This window comes from Entelurus aequoreus, linkage group LG01, assembly GCF_033978785.1.
Source record: "Entelurus aequoreus isolate RoL-2023_Sb linkage group LG01, RoL_Eaeq_v1.1, whole genome shotgun sequence".
NCBI classification, from domain to species: Eukaryota; Metazoa; Chordata; class Actinopteri; order Syngnathiformes; family Syngnathidae; genus Entelurus; species Entelurus aequoreus.
This window is the reverse complement of record NC_084731.1, coordinates 45,705,108-45,717,944: the sequence shown is the minus strand read 5'-3', so window position 1 is coordinate 45,717,944 and position 12,837 is coordinate 45,705,108. Positions and strand designations below refer to the sequence as shown.

At 42.3% G+C, this 12,837-nt stretch overlaps 1 protein-coding gene across 1 annotated transcript in view; it reads left to right on the top strand.

Annotated features, from left to right (window-relative positions):
• bicd2 (bicaudal D homolog 2 (Drosophila)) overlaps window positions 1-11,324 on the top strand; it is a 39,857-nt gene extending 28,533 nt beyond the window's left edge. The window contains exons 6-8 of the mRNA XM_062052529.1: window positions 2,759-2,910; window positions 3,832-4,063; window positions 10,033-11,324. Coding sequence (XP_061908513.1) covers window positions 2,759-2,910; window positions 3,832-4,063; window positions 10,033-10,035 — 387 coding nt within the window. The 3' untranslated portion in view covers window positions 10,036-11,324. The remainder of the gene's footprint in view (window positions 1-2,758; window positions 2,911-3,831; window positions 4,064-10,032) is intronic.
• The last annotated feature ends 1,513 nt before the right edge of the window (window positions 11,325-12,837 follow it).

The following is a 12,837-nucleotide window of genomic DNA, read 5'->3' as shown; positions in this document are numbered from 1 at the left end:
GGTAGTGTGACGTAAATATGCGACGCGTCGATGCACAAAAACGGCGTCGACGTATTTACATAACCGATGACGTCGACTATGTCGACGCGTCGTTTCAGCCTTAGATGGCACTGGTGGTGTTGTTGCCCACTCTCACAGACTGGGGTCTGTCTGTGAGGAAGTCAAGCAGCCAGTTGCATAGGGGGGTACTGAATCCAAGGGGGGCCAGTTTGCTCACCAAGTGCTGCGGGATGATGGTGTTGAACGCCGAGCTGAAGTCCAGAAACAACATCTGCATGTGTGTGTCCTTTCTTCCAGATGTTTTAAGCTCAGGTGGAGTGCAGAGGAGATGGCGTCCTCTGTGAAGTGGTTAGGGCGATAAGCAAACTGGTATGGGTCAAATGTGGGGGGAAGTCTGGAGAAAATGTATCCCTTTACCAGCCTCTCGAAGCACTTCATTATGTTGGGGGTGAGTGCCACGGGGCGATTATCATTGAGGGAGGAGATTGTGGGGTTTTTTAGGTACTGGAATGATTGTGGCCGTCCTAAAACATGATGGTACCACAGCCTGGGTCAGCGAGGTGTTGAAGATGTCTGTGAGAACCCCAGCCAGCTGGTCTGCACATCCCTTTAGGACCCTGCCCGGAATGTCATCAGGTCCCGCTGCTTTCCGGGGGTTCACTCTCCTCAGGGTTCTCCGGACATCCGCTGTGTCCAGGTTGAGCGGCTGCTCATCAGGGTGAGGGATGGATTTCCTCGCCGGAGTGGTGTTAAGTGCCTCAAACCTCGCAAAGTGGTTGTTGAGGTTGTTCAGAAAGCTGATGCTGTTGTCAAAGGGATGGGGGGTAGCTTTATAGTCCGTGATGACATGTATGCCCTGCCAAATTTGTTTAGTGTTCGTGGGGTTCTCGAAGAAGTCCCGCACGACTGTGAGCACGCTTTGGAACCCCAATGGCACGGTTCAGGTTAGCTCTGGCTGTTTTAAGTGCCACCATGTCGCCAGATTTAAAAGCGTTGTTCCGAGCCTTCAGCATTGCACGTACCTCACAGTTCATCCAGGGTTTCTCGTTGGCCCGTGTGGGGATGTTCTTGATCACACTAACATCCTTCATGCACTTCTGAATGTATGTGGACACAGACTCTGCATACTCCTCCACACTTGTGTGATGATTTTCGGTGGCAGCTGCCTTGAACATGTCCCAGTCTGTGCTTTCGAAGTAGTCTTGTAATGCTTCCATTGCTCCCTCTGGCCAGGTGCTCACCTGCTTCACTGTAGCTTGCTTTCTAAACAGCAGAGGCTTGTATGCAGGAATTAGCATCACAGAGAGATGGTCTGAGGAGCCGAGGTGGGCGGGGTGCAGCTTTGAATGCCAGCTTGATGTTGCTGTGGACCATGTCTAGCTTGCTTCCACCCCTGGTTGCAAAATTCACATATTGATGGAAATGGGGGAACACACTTTTCATGTTAGCTTGATTAAAGTCCCCTGCCATGATGACAACGCCCTCTCGATGTGTAGATTGCAGTTCATTGATGGAGCAGTACAAAGCATTCAAAGCTTCTTTGGTGTTGGCACTGGAAGAAATGTACGCGGCTGTGAAGATCATAGCACTGAATTCCCGGGGTAAATAAAATGGCCTGCATTTTATAGTTAATAGTTCTACATCGGGAGAGCAGTAACATGAGACTATCTTCCCATTGTTGCACCAGTTGTTGTTGGTGAATATGTAAACACTGCCGCCTCGGGATTTACCGGTGAGAGTACTGCTTCTGTCCGACCGAAACATTGTTAGCCCCTCGATGCTAACTGCCTCGCCCGGAACGGATGGTTTCAGCCACGTTTCTAAGAGAAATATGGCACAGCAGTCATTCATCTCCCTTCTTGCATTTAAATCCAGCTTCAGGTAGTCTTCTTAGTTTAGTTTATTATTTATTCGGTCAGTGGTCAACAAAATAAACATACAGTTTTACAAAAACAAACAGTTGTGACGTGTACAAACAGTCCAGTTTGTTTTCCAGGGAACGGACATTTTTGAAAGCAGGATGGAAAGAAGCTGCGTTTTGTGAGCATTAGCTTTTAGCTTTGTTGTTAGCCCCGCTCGCCATCCCCGTTTCTGCTTCCGATCACACCGCTTACCTCTCCCCCGTCGATGGTCCCCGCTGGTACTTGGCTCCGCTGCGTCACAGGCCGCTGGGTGTAGCCGGCGTAGTATTCCCATGCTACAGAGGAGGTCCAGCGTATACGCATCTTTTGGTCTAAAACTGTTCGATTTATTTACATCTTAAATTGTCTGGCGGTCGTATGTTACTATGGAGTGACTACGCTGGAAGTTAACTTTGAAATTTTCAGAATTTACCGATATATTTTCCAAAAGAGTTCCATTACTACCACAAGCCTCTGCAGCCGAGCAGGGCGCCGCCATCTTGAGATATATACTGATACTTAATCTCACATACATGTGCTTTTCAGTCCCTAAAGGTGTGTACCAAAGGTCGTGGTGATCAACTCCAGCTAAACACCTTAAAGTTACACTGGGTGTTTTTGTAGAGCATGTTGAACTGTTTGAGAAATTTCAAGTCAATCCGACTGATGGAGCTCAAAGCAACACAGTAGGGGGTGCATGTTTTGACAAATGTTCAATATTTCGTGTTCAGCGTTTTGCTAGTAAAAGAGTTAGCTTCCACATGAAAAGACTGTACATACACACATTATGATGATGCGGTGCACTGCAAACTGTACATCGTTATAACTGTATGGTGATTTATATGCTGATTCTGCAGACAGCTGAGGTTGCCCTGGCCAACCTGAAAAGCAAATATGACAGCGAGAAGGCCATGGTGAGGGAGACCATGATGAAGCTCCGCAATGAACTCAAGGCTTTAAAAGAAGACGCCGCTACCTTCTCCTCCCTCAGAGCCATGTTTGCTTCAAGGTATGCATTAATCAAAATGTAATTACATATATTCAGATTTTCGTTTAGTTTTTCATTTACCGGTAGTTATTATCGTTAGTATACAGTACAGTCCAAAAATTTATTTTCATGACTATTTACATTGTAGATTGTCACTGAAGGCATCAAAACTATGAATGAACACATGTGGAGTTATGTACTTAACAAAAAAAGGGGAAATAACTGAAAACATGTTTTATATTCTAGTTTCTTCAAAATAGCCACCCTTTGCTGTGATTACTTTTTCGCACACTCTTGGCATTTTCTCGATAAGCTTAAGAGGTAGTCACCTGAAATGGTTTTCACTTCATGTTTTATATTCTAGTTTATTCAAAATAGCCACCCTTTGCTCTGATTACTGCTTTGCACACTCTTGGCATTCTCTCAATGAGCTTCAAGCACACCTGTGAAGTGAAAACCATTTCAGGTGACTACCTCTTGAAGCTCATCGAGAGAATGCCAAAAGTGTGCAAAGCCGTAATCAGAGCAAAGGGTGGCTATTTTGAAGAAACTAAAATATAAAACGTGTTCAGTTATTTCACCTTTTTTTGTTAAGTACATAACTCCACATGTGTTCATTCATAGTTTTGATGCCTTCAGTGACAATCTACAATGTAAATAGTCATGAAAATAAAAAAACCGCATTGAATGAGAAGGTGTGTCCAAACATATGGCCTGTACTGTATGTGTCTGTCTATCTAATAACACATCATACAAACAAGCATGAATATGGCAAAGGCACAAGGCATTGTGGGAAGCGTCTGATGTAATATTCATCTTCCATCTGGAAAGTGCATTTGACTCATGGTGAGCATTGTCTGTGCGTTCCTAAAGAAGAGGCTAGATGGCACCCCCTGCTGGTGGTAAGGTTAATAATCTCATTTCCTCCCTGTCTCCTCTCAGGTGCGACGAGTACGTGACGCAGCTGGACGACATGCAGCGGCAGCTGGCGGCGGCCGAGGACGAGAAGAAGACCCTGAACTCTCTGTTACGAATGGCCATCCAGCAGAAACTGGCCCTCACGCAGCGTCTGGAGGACCTGGAGTTTGACCACGAGCAGGCGCGGCGTAGTACGGCCACACTAGCGGGGGGGAAGAGCAAGACCAAGGGCAAAGGAGCCTCTTCCAGCCATCAAGTATGTCGTATTGTAACTATATATTTGTTTGTGATAACTGCTGCAGCTATGAATTCAGCAGAGGGCGCTGTCTGTAGTTGTTTGTTTGTAGACACCTAGTGGCCACAATAATTCATGAAGTTAATGCAACTGGGATAGGCTCCAGCACCCCCCGCAACCCGAGAGGGACAAGCGTTAGAAAATGGATGGATGGATGGATGGAAGTTCTAGACCAGGGGTGTCAAACTCATTTTAGCTCAGGGGCCGCATTTAGGAAAATCTATTCCCACGTGGGCCGGACGGGTTAAATCCTGGCATAATAACTTAAAGGCCTACTGAAAGCCACTACTACCAACCACGCAGTCTGATAGTTTATATATCAATGATGAAATCTTAACATTGCAACACATGCCAATATGGCCGGGTTAACTTATGAAGTGCAATTTTAAAATTCCCGCCACACTTCCGGTTGAAAAACTCCTTTGGATATAATTTATGCGCGTGACGTCACCAAAGCAACGGAAGTGGTTGGACCCCATCGGACCCGATAGAAAAGCCTCTTGTTTTCTTCGACAAAATTCCACATTATTCTGGACATCTGTGTTGGTGAATCTTTTGCAATTTGTTTAATGAACAATGGAGACTGCAAAGAAGAACGTTGTAGGTGGGATCGATCGGTGTCTTAGCGGCTAAGTACAATACTGTAATATCTGTGATATTTGCATTAGTGTACTGTCTTTAAGGGTTTGGGGAACGCGCATGCGCGAGTGAGTTGGCGGAGAACTTGTGTGTGTGAGCGTGAGTTTTGGCTAACAGCAGCTCGTGTATGTGTGTGCGTTACTTTTTGAACTACAACCAGTTACCGCTTTTTAATAAAGCGATTGAGCAGCGCTTCCTCGTCTGTGTGACTCCTTCTCCACTGCGGGGCATTACAATACTTACCGCAACACAACAAGGACTACTTACTACGCCTAGCCGATGCTTGCCGCCAAACCCACGGATGAAGTCCTTCGTCGTGCCGTTGATCGCTGGAATGCAGGTGAGCACGGCTGTTGATGGGTTTCTATCTTCATTTGAGAACGATGCTACGCGCTAGCTCAGTAGCTAAGTGTGTCACCGATGTATTGTCTTGGAGATAAGTCACTTTAAATGTCCATTTCGCGTGCTCGACTCTCATTTTCAAGAGGATATAGTATCCGAGGTGGTTTAAAATACAAATCCGTGATTCACAATAGAAAAAGGAGAGAGTACATAGTTCTGTGAGGTCTGGTTGCTAAGTTAGCTTCAATGGCGTCGTTAGCACAGCATTGTTAACCTTCGCCAGCCTGGAAAGCGTTAACGGTGTATTTACATGTCCACGGTTTAATAGTATTGTTGATTTTCTATCTATCCTTCCAGTCAGGGGTTTATTTATTTTGTTTCTATCTTCATTTGAGAACGATGCTATCGCGCTAGCTCAGTAGCTAAGTGTGTCACCGATGTATTGTCTTGGAGATAAGTCACTTTAAATGTCCATTTCGCGTGCTCGACTCTCATTTTCAAGAGGATATAGTATCCGAGGTGGTTTAAAATACAAATCCGTGATTCACAATAGAAAAAGGAGAGAGTACATAGTTCTGTGAGGTCTGGTTGCTAAGTTGCTAAGTTAGCTTCAATGGCGTCGTTAGCACAGCATTGTTAACCTTCGCCAGCCTGGAAAGCATTAACCGTGTATTTACATGTCCACGGTTTAATAGTATTGTTGATTTTCTATCTATCCTTCCAGTCAGGGGTTTATTTTTTTTGTTTCTATATGCAGTTAAAGCACGATGCTATCACGTTAGCTCGTAGCTAAAGCATTTCGCCGATGTATTGTCGTGGAGATAAAAGGCACTGAATGTCCATTTCGCGTTCTCGACTCTCATTTTCAAGAGGATATAGTGTCCGAGGTGGTTTAAAATACAAATCCGTGATCCACAATATAAAAAGGAGAGTGTGGAATCCAATGAGCCAGCTTGTACCTAAGTTACGGTCAGAGCGAAAAAAGATACGTCCATCACTGCCTCTCAAGTCGTTCACTGTAACGTTCCTCATCTACGAATCTTTCATCCTCGCTCAAATTAATGGGGTAATCATCACTTTCTCGGTCCGAATCTCTCTCGCTCCATTGTAAACAATGGGGAATTGTGAGGAATACTAGCTCCTGTGACGTCACGCTACTTCCGGTACAGGCAAGGCTTTTTTTTATCAGCGAGCAAAAGTTGCGAACTTTATCGTCGATTTTCTCTACTAAATCCTTTCAGCAAAAATATGGCAATATCGCGAAATGATCAAGTATGACACATAGAATGGATCTGCTATTCCCGTTTAAATAAACAAAAATCATTTCAGTAGGCCTTTAAAAATACAACTCCGACAACTTCAGATTTTCTTTTTTTGTTTTACTTCGGCCCAAAATAGAACAAGCACATTCTGAAAATGTACACATCACAAATAATCCTCTTGACAAAACACTTCAAGTTAGTTGAAAATTCTAAGGATAAAAATCGGTGTCGTTTCAAAAACTCCGTGAAGAACACAATGAACTTAGAATCTCAGTGTATCTACAAAGCAATTAAACTTTAAGTCACAGCCCATCTAGCCCTTAAATAAAAAGTATTCTATGATCAACTACCTCAGCTCAGTGGCCTTGTGGTTAGACTGTCCGCCCTGAGACTGGAAGGTCTTGAGTTCCCTGCTTGATTCCTGAGCGTGGCGCATGCTGCTGCTCACTGCTCTCCTCACCTCCCAGGGAGTGAACAAAGGGATGGGTCAAATGCAGAGGACACATTTCACCACACCCAGTGTGTGTGTGACAAACTTTGGGACTTTAACTTAACTTTAACTCATTTGTCATTTCCACATATTAATCCTTTGCTAACTCAACAAACCATACAAACTGAGGTACAAACTATTCAAGAGGGTTGAGTTACTCCCTGCCTTCTAGGCATTACTGTGTAACGATAGGAAAATAAAATCTGTGCAATGTGTGAACAATTTCAACAAAGCAACAATAACAACTTTAAAGACTGACAGTATTGCAGTAAATCACACACTGTTCACTTTCTTTGAATTTACACAGAAGACAATCATTTTCACAGAACTACATCAATGTGCAGTGTCTCATGCAGCATTTTAAGTGGGGTTACCAATTTTACTCCCGTTTGTTTTATGTTGGGTCGACGCTTTAGAGTGTACCTCTTGCTTGGTATACAGTATACAATAAACTATTTGCTTGCCTAACAGAATTACTATAGCGACATCCAGTGGACACATTTAGAACAGCAGTTTCTCTCATTTAAAAATGCAGCTCAATTTTACATTTAGGAAACTCGTCTCGCAGGCCGCGTTGAACCTGTTCGCGGGCCTGATGCGGGCCGCGTGTTTGACATCTCCGCTCTAGATGCAGTAAAATGAATGACGTGGACACGTTTGTTACTGGATACTTTCTAACAGGCTTCTCTGCCTTGGAGACGTCGTATGTGTAAGTAATATGCAACTATATATACCTGTTTATATTGACAAATGTGCTGTTTTAGACTGAAATATTGTTCAACCAAGGACACTTACTACGTATGTCTAACGCAGGGTTGTCACACGTACGGCCCGCGAACAGGTTTTGTCCGGCCCTCGGGATGAGTGTGCAAAGTATAAAAATGAGCCGGAATTTTTGAATGAAAAAAACCGCTGTTCTAAATGTGTCTACTAGATGTCACAATAGCAATTATTTGTATCTTTGTAGATCATGGGTGTGAAACTCTGGCCCACGGGCCAATTTTGACCCACCGTGTAATTTCACTTGGCCCTTGAGGCGATATCAAATTAACACTAAAGCTGGCCCGTCGATTATATATTGCGGCGGTGCCACGGTAACACCGCATTCACCGCTAATTCTAATACTTGCCAACCCTCCCAGGAGTCTTCCAAACTTCAGTGCCCCTCCCGAAAATCGTCACATCTGCTTTTCAGCCAGTCCAACGAGTGCTGGCCCAGTCACATACTATGTGCGGCTTCTGCAAGCAGACACAAGTGAATGCAACGCATACTTCATCAACAGCGATACAGGTCACACTGAGGGTAGCCGAATAAAAAACTTTAACACTGTTAGAAATATACACCACACTGTGAATCCACACCAAACAAGAATGACAAACACATTTCGGGAGAACATCCGCACCGTAACACAACATAAACACAACAGAACAAATACCCAGAACCCTTTGCAGCACTAACTCTTCCGGGACGCTACAAGGTCTGTGTGGGGGGTGGGGGGGGTTGGTGGTAGCAGGGGTGTATTTTGTAGCGTCCCGGAAGAGTTAGTGCTGCAAAGGATTGTGGGTGTTTGTTCTGTTGTGTTACGGTGCGGATGTTCTCCCGAAATGTGTTTGTCATTCTTGTTTGGTGTGGATTCACAGTGTGGCGTATATTTCTAACAGTGTTAAAGTTTTTTATACTGGCACCCTCAGTGTAACCTGTATCGCTGTTGATGAAGTATGCGTTGCATTCACTCGTGTGTGCGTACAGAAGCTGCACATATCTTGTGACTGGGTCTGAACGATGTTAGAATGGATGAAAAGTTGACGTGACGATAGCTCGTAGAGTACGTTAAAGGCAGTGCATATAAGGCACGCCCCCAAGACTGTGGTCTGGGTGGACTACGAGATATAATGACTGATGAACACCTTCGTTCGATAATGAAGGTTGCCTCAGCTCAAAGCCTGAGCCCCGACATGAATGAACTAGCATCCAAGAAAAGATGCCAGGTATCTGGCTTGGGCACATCAGATTAGATCAGTGTGATGCAAACTGAGCAGTTTAAAGTCCTGAATGGTTGGTTTATTCATTGTTATTTTATTTTCAAATTTATTAGCCTGTGGAAAAAGTTAATGTTGATATTTACCTCAGAAGGCTGCAAATAGAAAAGAGGCATTCAATTTGTATTTAAATTGTATTTGATATGCCATTTGATATTTTTTAATTATTATTATTATTATTTGAAACTCGATTTTGCATATCACTATAAAGTTATAGAAGCCTTGCTTGTTCAATATTCAATGCAAAACTTGTTTGGGTCCCTATTAAAAGGTTAATTTGTTCAACCTTGGCCCGCGGCTTTGTTCAGTTTTAAATTTTGGCCCACTCTGTATTTGAGTTTGACACCCCTGTTGTAGATGATGCTACATATGTATAAAAAATAAACCACATGTTCACCAGTCAAGGAAAATGAGCAAACTACATAAATAACATCTTGTACCGTAATTTGATTTTGATATCATTTTTTTATCTTGATAGATTGAAAATTAACACCAATGAGTTGACTGATGAACATTATCACATAATTTATTCAGAAAGTATGAATAACGACAAATAAAGATAGAATGCTATTAACCGCAACATGTAAGTGTAAAAAAAAAAATATTATGATTTGGACATTTTCAGAATGTGCTTGTTCTATTTTTAAACAAAGAAAACAATCTGAAGTTGTCTTTATTTTTAAGTTCTCGTGCCGTGATTTTACCAGTCCGGTCCACTTGAGAGTAGATTTTTTTTCATGTGGCCCCCGATCTAAAATGAGTTTGACACCCCTGGTCTAGCGTGTGTGCTATTGTGCTTGGCTGTTGTTTACCTGCTAGCTCCTAGTAGCCTATAGCATACCTTGTTTACCTTTTGTAAATTACTTGATTAATATAGAAGAAAAGATCAACCTTGTGTGCTTATTGAATGACATTTAGATGTTAACTGGCTGTCCAACTTTGCAGAAGTAAACACGCTGCAGGACTGTTTTTGTCAGACGTTTATATGCAAGTTTATAAAATCCTGGTAAGAATTTTATGAACAAATGGTGAAAGTGACCTTTTTGTTAGCGTGCATGTAAATCTGCACCGCACAGTATAGTAACTTCTCTGCTATCAATCAGCAATTGATTAAAAAAACAATTCCTCTGCTTGTCTATCCTTTTTTTCCCCCTACAGTAAATCTCCCAAGTGTCCTTTAGGAGTGTGATCAGTGCACAGTTTCCAGACGAGACAAAGACACCAGCGCTCCCGATATCCTCACATGTTCCACGTCCCGCCAGCACCAGATCATATACCACATGACAAGGGCCTTGTTTTAAAGTGCCAAAACTCCGCAAGCTGTTTTGTTGCAGCATCAAATGTCCTTGCAGTCTTCCAGGAATGGATGCCACTATGATGACTGAAACAATGAAAGGCTCACCAGTGTTGTTACTTGGAGAATGCGTTTCCTGTGTGTGTGTGTGTGTGTGTGTGTGTGTGTGTGTGTGTGTGTGTGTGTGTGTGTGTGTGTGTGTGTGTGTGTGTGTGTGTGTGTGTGTGTGTGTGTGTGTGTGTGTGTGTGTGTGTGTGTGTGTGTGTGTGTGTGTGTGTGTGTGTGTGTGTGTGTGTGTGTGTGTGTGTGTTTCCCTGACTCAGCACTTTGTGTTTTACTTGGTGGTGCTTTTTTTTTCAAAGCTGCTTTTTAGTCTTTTTTAGTATTATGAAATATTTCTTTTTACAGGAAATGCATGTTCATCCACCAGGTTTATTTTAGTCCTTGAACTACTTTGTAAGTATTTATTTTGTGTCAGGAAGTCACTTTATTATGTTATTTTTATTCTCATGCAGTAAACCTGGATTTGTAACACACTGCTTGGAATAATGAGAAATGAGGCTCATTTGTATTGGGTTGATTAATCATTATTAAGCTATTAAGGCTTAATAGAAACAAAAATAATGTTCAGCATAATCTTCAATAACAGACACAGGACTTTGAATTCATGGTCCTAATTCAATGTGTTACAAAGTGGGTTCTCCTCTATAGTCAAAGTATGCTTGTCATTGGTAAGTAATAATGGAAACTTTATTTAATGATTTCTAAGTTAAGGTCTGATGTTAATAGTATTCATTCCCAGAAGAATTTTAATGTATTTGTTTTAATACAACCTTTTTTTTAATGCTTTGCTTTGTCTTATAAACAGTTCACCTACAGTGCCATTATTTTGTGTGATGATTTAAGTGCAATTTCCAGTAGTGGAGAGGATAAATCCTAACCATGCCAAGTAAAAATATGTTACACAAAGTTTTTCATTTTCTTTCTGCTGGAGCCATGTTTTGTTACAATACCGTATTAACAGTTCTTGTTCAGTTGAACGGAGACAGATGGTCAACATTTCTTGAATAATCGTGGTTAAGAGCTAGCAAAAGTCCTCACTACAGAAAACTGCTAACAGTGCTGACTGGTGATGAAATAAAAGTCATGTAACTCACACTGTTATGTCCTGAAGTGTTGTTTATTGGAAATGTGACATTTGCGAATAAATCGAGTCTTGAACGGCCCTTTTGAAGTGAACGTGTTACGCTTGGGTCGCATGTTTATGTGCGGGTCGTTCTCCCAAGATGCAGCAGGAACTCCGGAGGCAAGGTGCGGGTAAGACAGTGATTTATTGTCCATAAATCAGTCAACGTACCAACAAACAAAACAAAGCAAACCTCCATAAATCAGTCAACGTACCAACAAACAAAGCAAACGTGCCGACAGCACGGTGAGCTAAGGCGAAACTTAGCACAGGAATCAAAAGCATGGGTGACAAACGTAATGTTGCACGAAGAAAACAAGACAGCCAGACCGAGTGTGGCGAAAGGCAAGTATAAATAGCTCTCTGATTAGTGCTCGGGAGCAGGTGAGCGTCCCACACACTAATCAGAGGCAGGTGAAAATAATCAGCTTCCATGACAACCAAGAAACACAAACCCAGGGGTGCTGAAACAGAACTAAGGGAGTCTTAAACTAAAACAAAACATGATCCGAGCAACGGATCATCACAGAACGAGCTTGATCTAAAAATGTATTCGCCCCGCGGGAACGCTTTTGGGCTTGGTCTGTCCACAACTGATTACTACACGTAAACACTTATATTTGTGGTTATCGTAAGGATATGAGTTTGAAATTATTTAAGCCTTTATCATGTCCGATAAATAACAGAGTTGGTCATTTCTTTGGTAATAATGAGATTGTAAAGGAGTATTACTTGTGATGTACTAAAACCTATTTTTTGTTTAGAAGCTACATACAATAATAACTGTTCTTTGTTCATTGAGTTTCATATATGATAATAAGTATACTGTACTGTAAACGTGTTGAAGTAAGAATCTGAAATCAACCCCAAACGACATTTTAGTGGTTCCAAATAATTGTTTGATATTGACACATACATCTCCTTACCGCAGACCTGGGCAAATTAAGGCCCGGGGTCCGCATGCGGCCTGTTAAGCTTTTCAATCTGACCTGCCGGATATTCCCAAATCATTTTTTAGATTTTTAAGATGGAAACTGTAGCTGCCATCATGATGTGCAGTGATGTTTTCAAATGACCGTAAGTCTTGAACTATACAAAGTATTTCAATGCTTGGAATCTGTGCTTTTGCATGATATACTAGTTACTATGGTAATCTAATTAGTTACTATGGTTATCTAATTAGTTACTATGGTAATCTAAGTCACAGCAGCTCAGACGAGGTACCAAGCAGTGTGGGCGGGGAGCGTTTCCACAGAGTGTTTCCAGAGTGGCCTGAAATGCGGGTGTCAGGGACAGACGCGGAGGGAGATTTTCAAAGAAAGTTCTAAAGCTTAGTGATATATCAGATATATCAGATTGTAGGTTTGAGCTGCTTTTTTTGTTTTTTTTTCTTATCAAAGAAATTGTGTAAAATGCTGAATACAGGTACATGATCACCTGTGTCATTGACTAGTAGTCCTGCTGTTATTTGATTCTCCGGTTG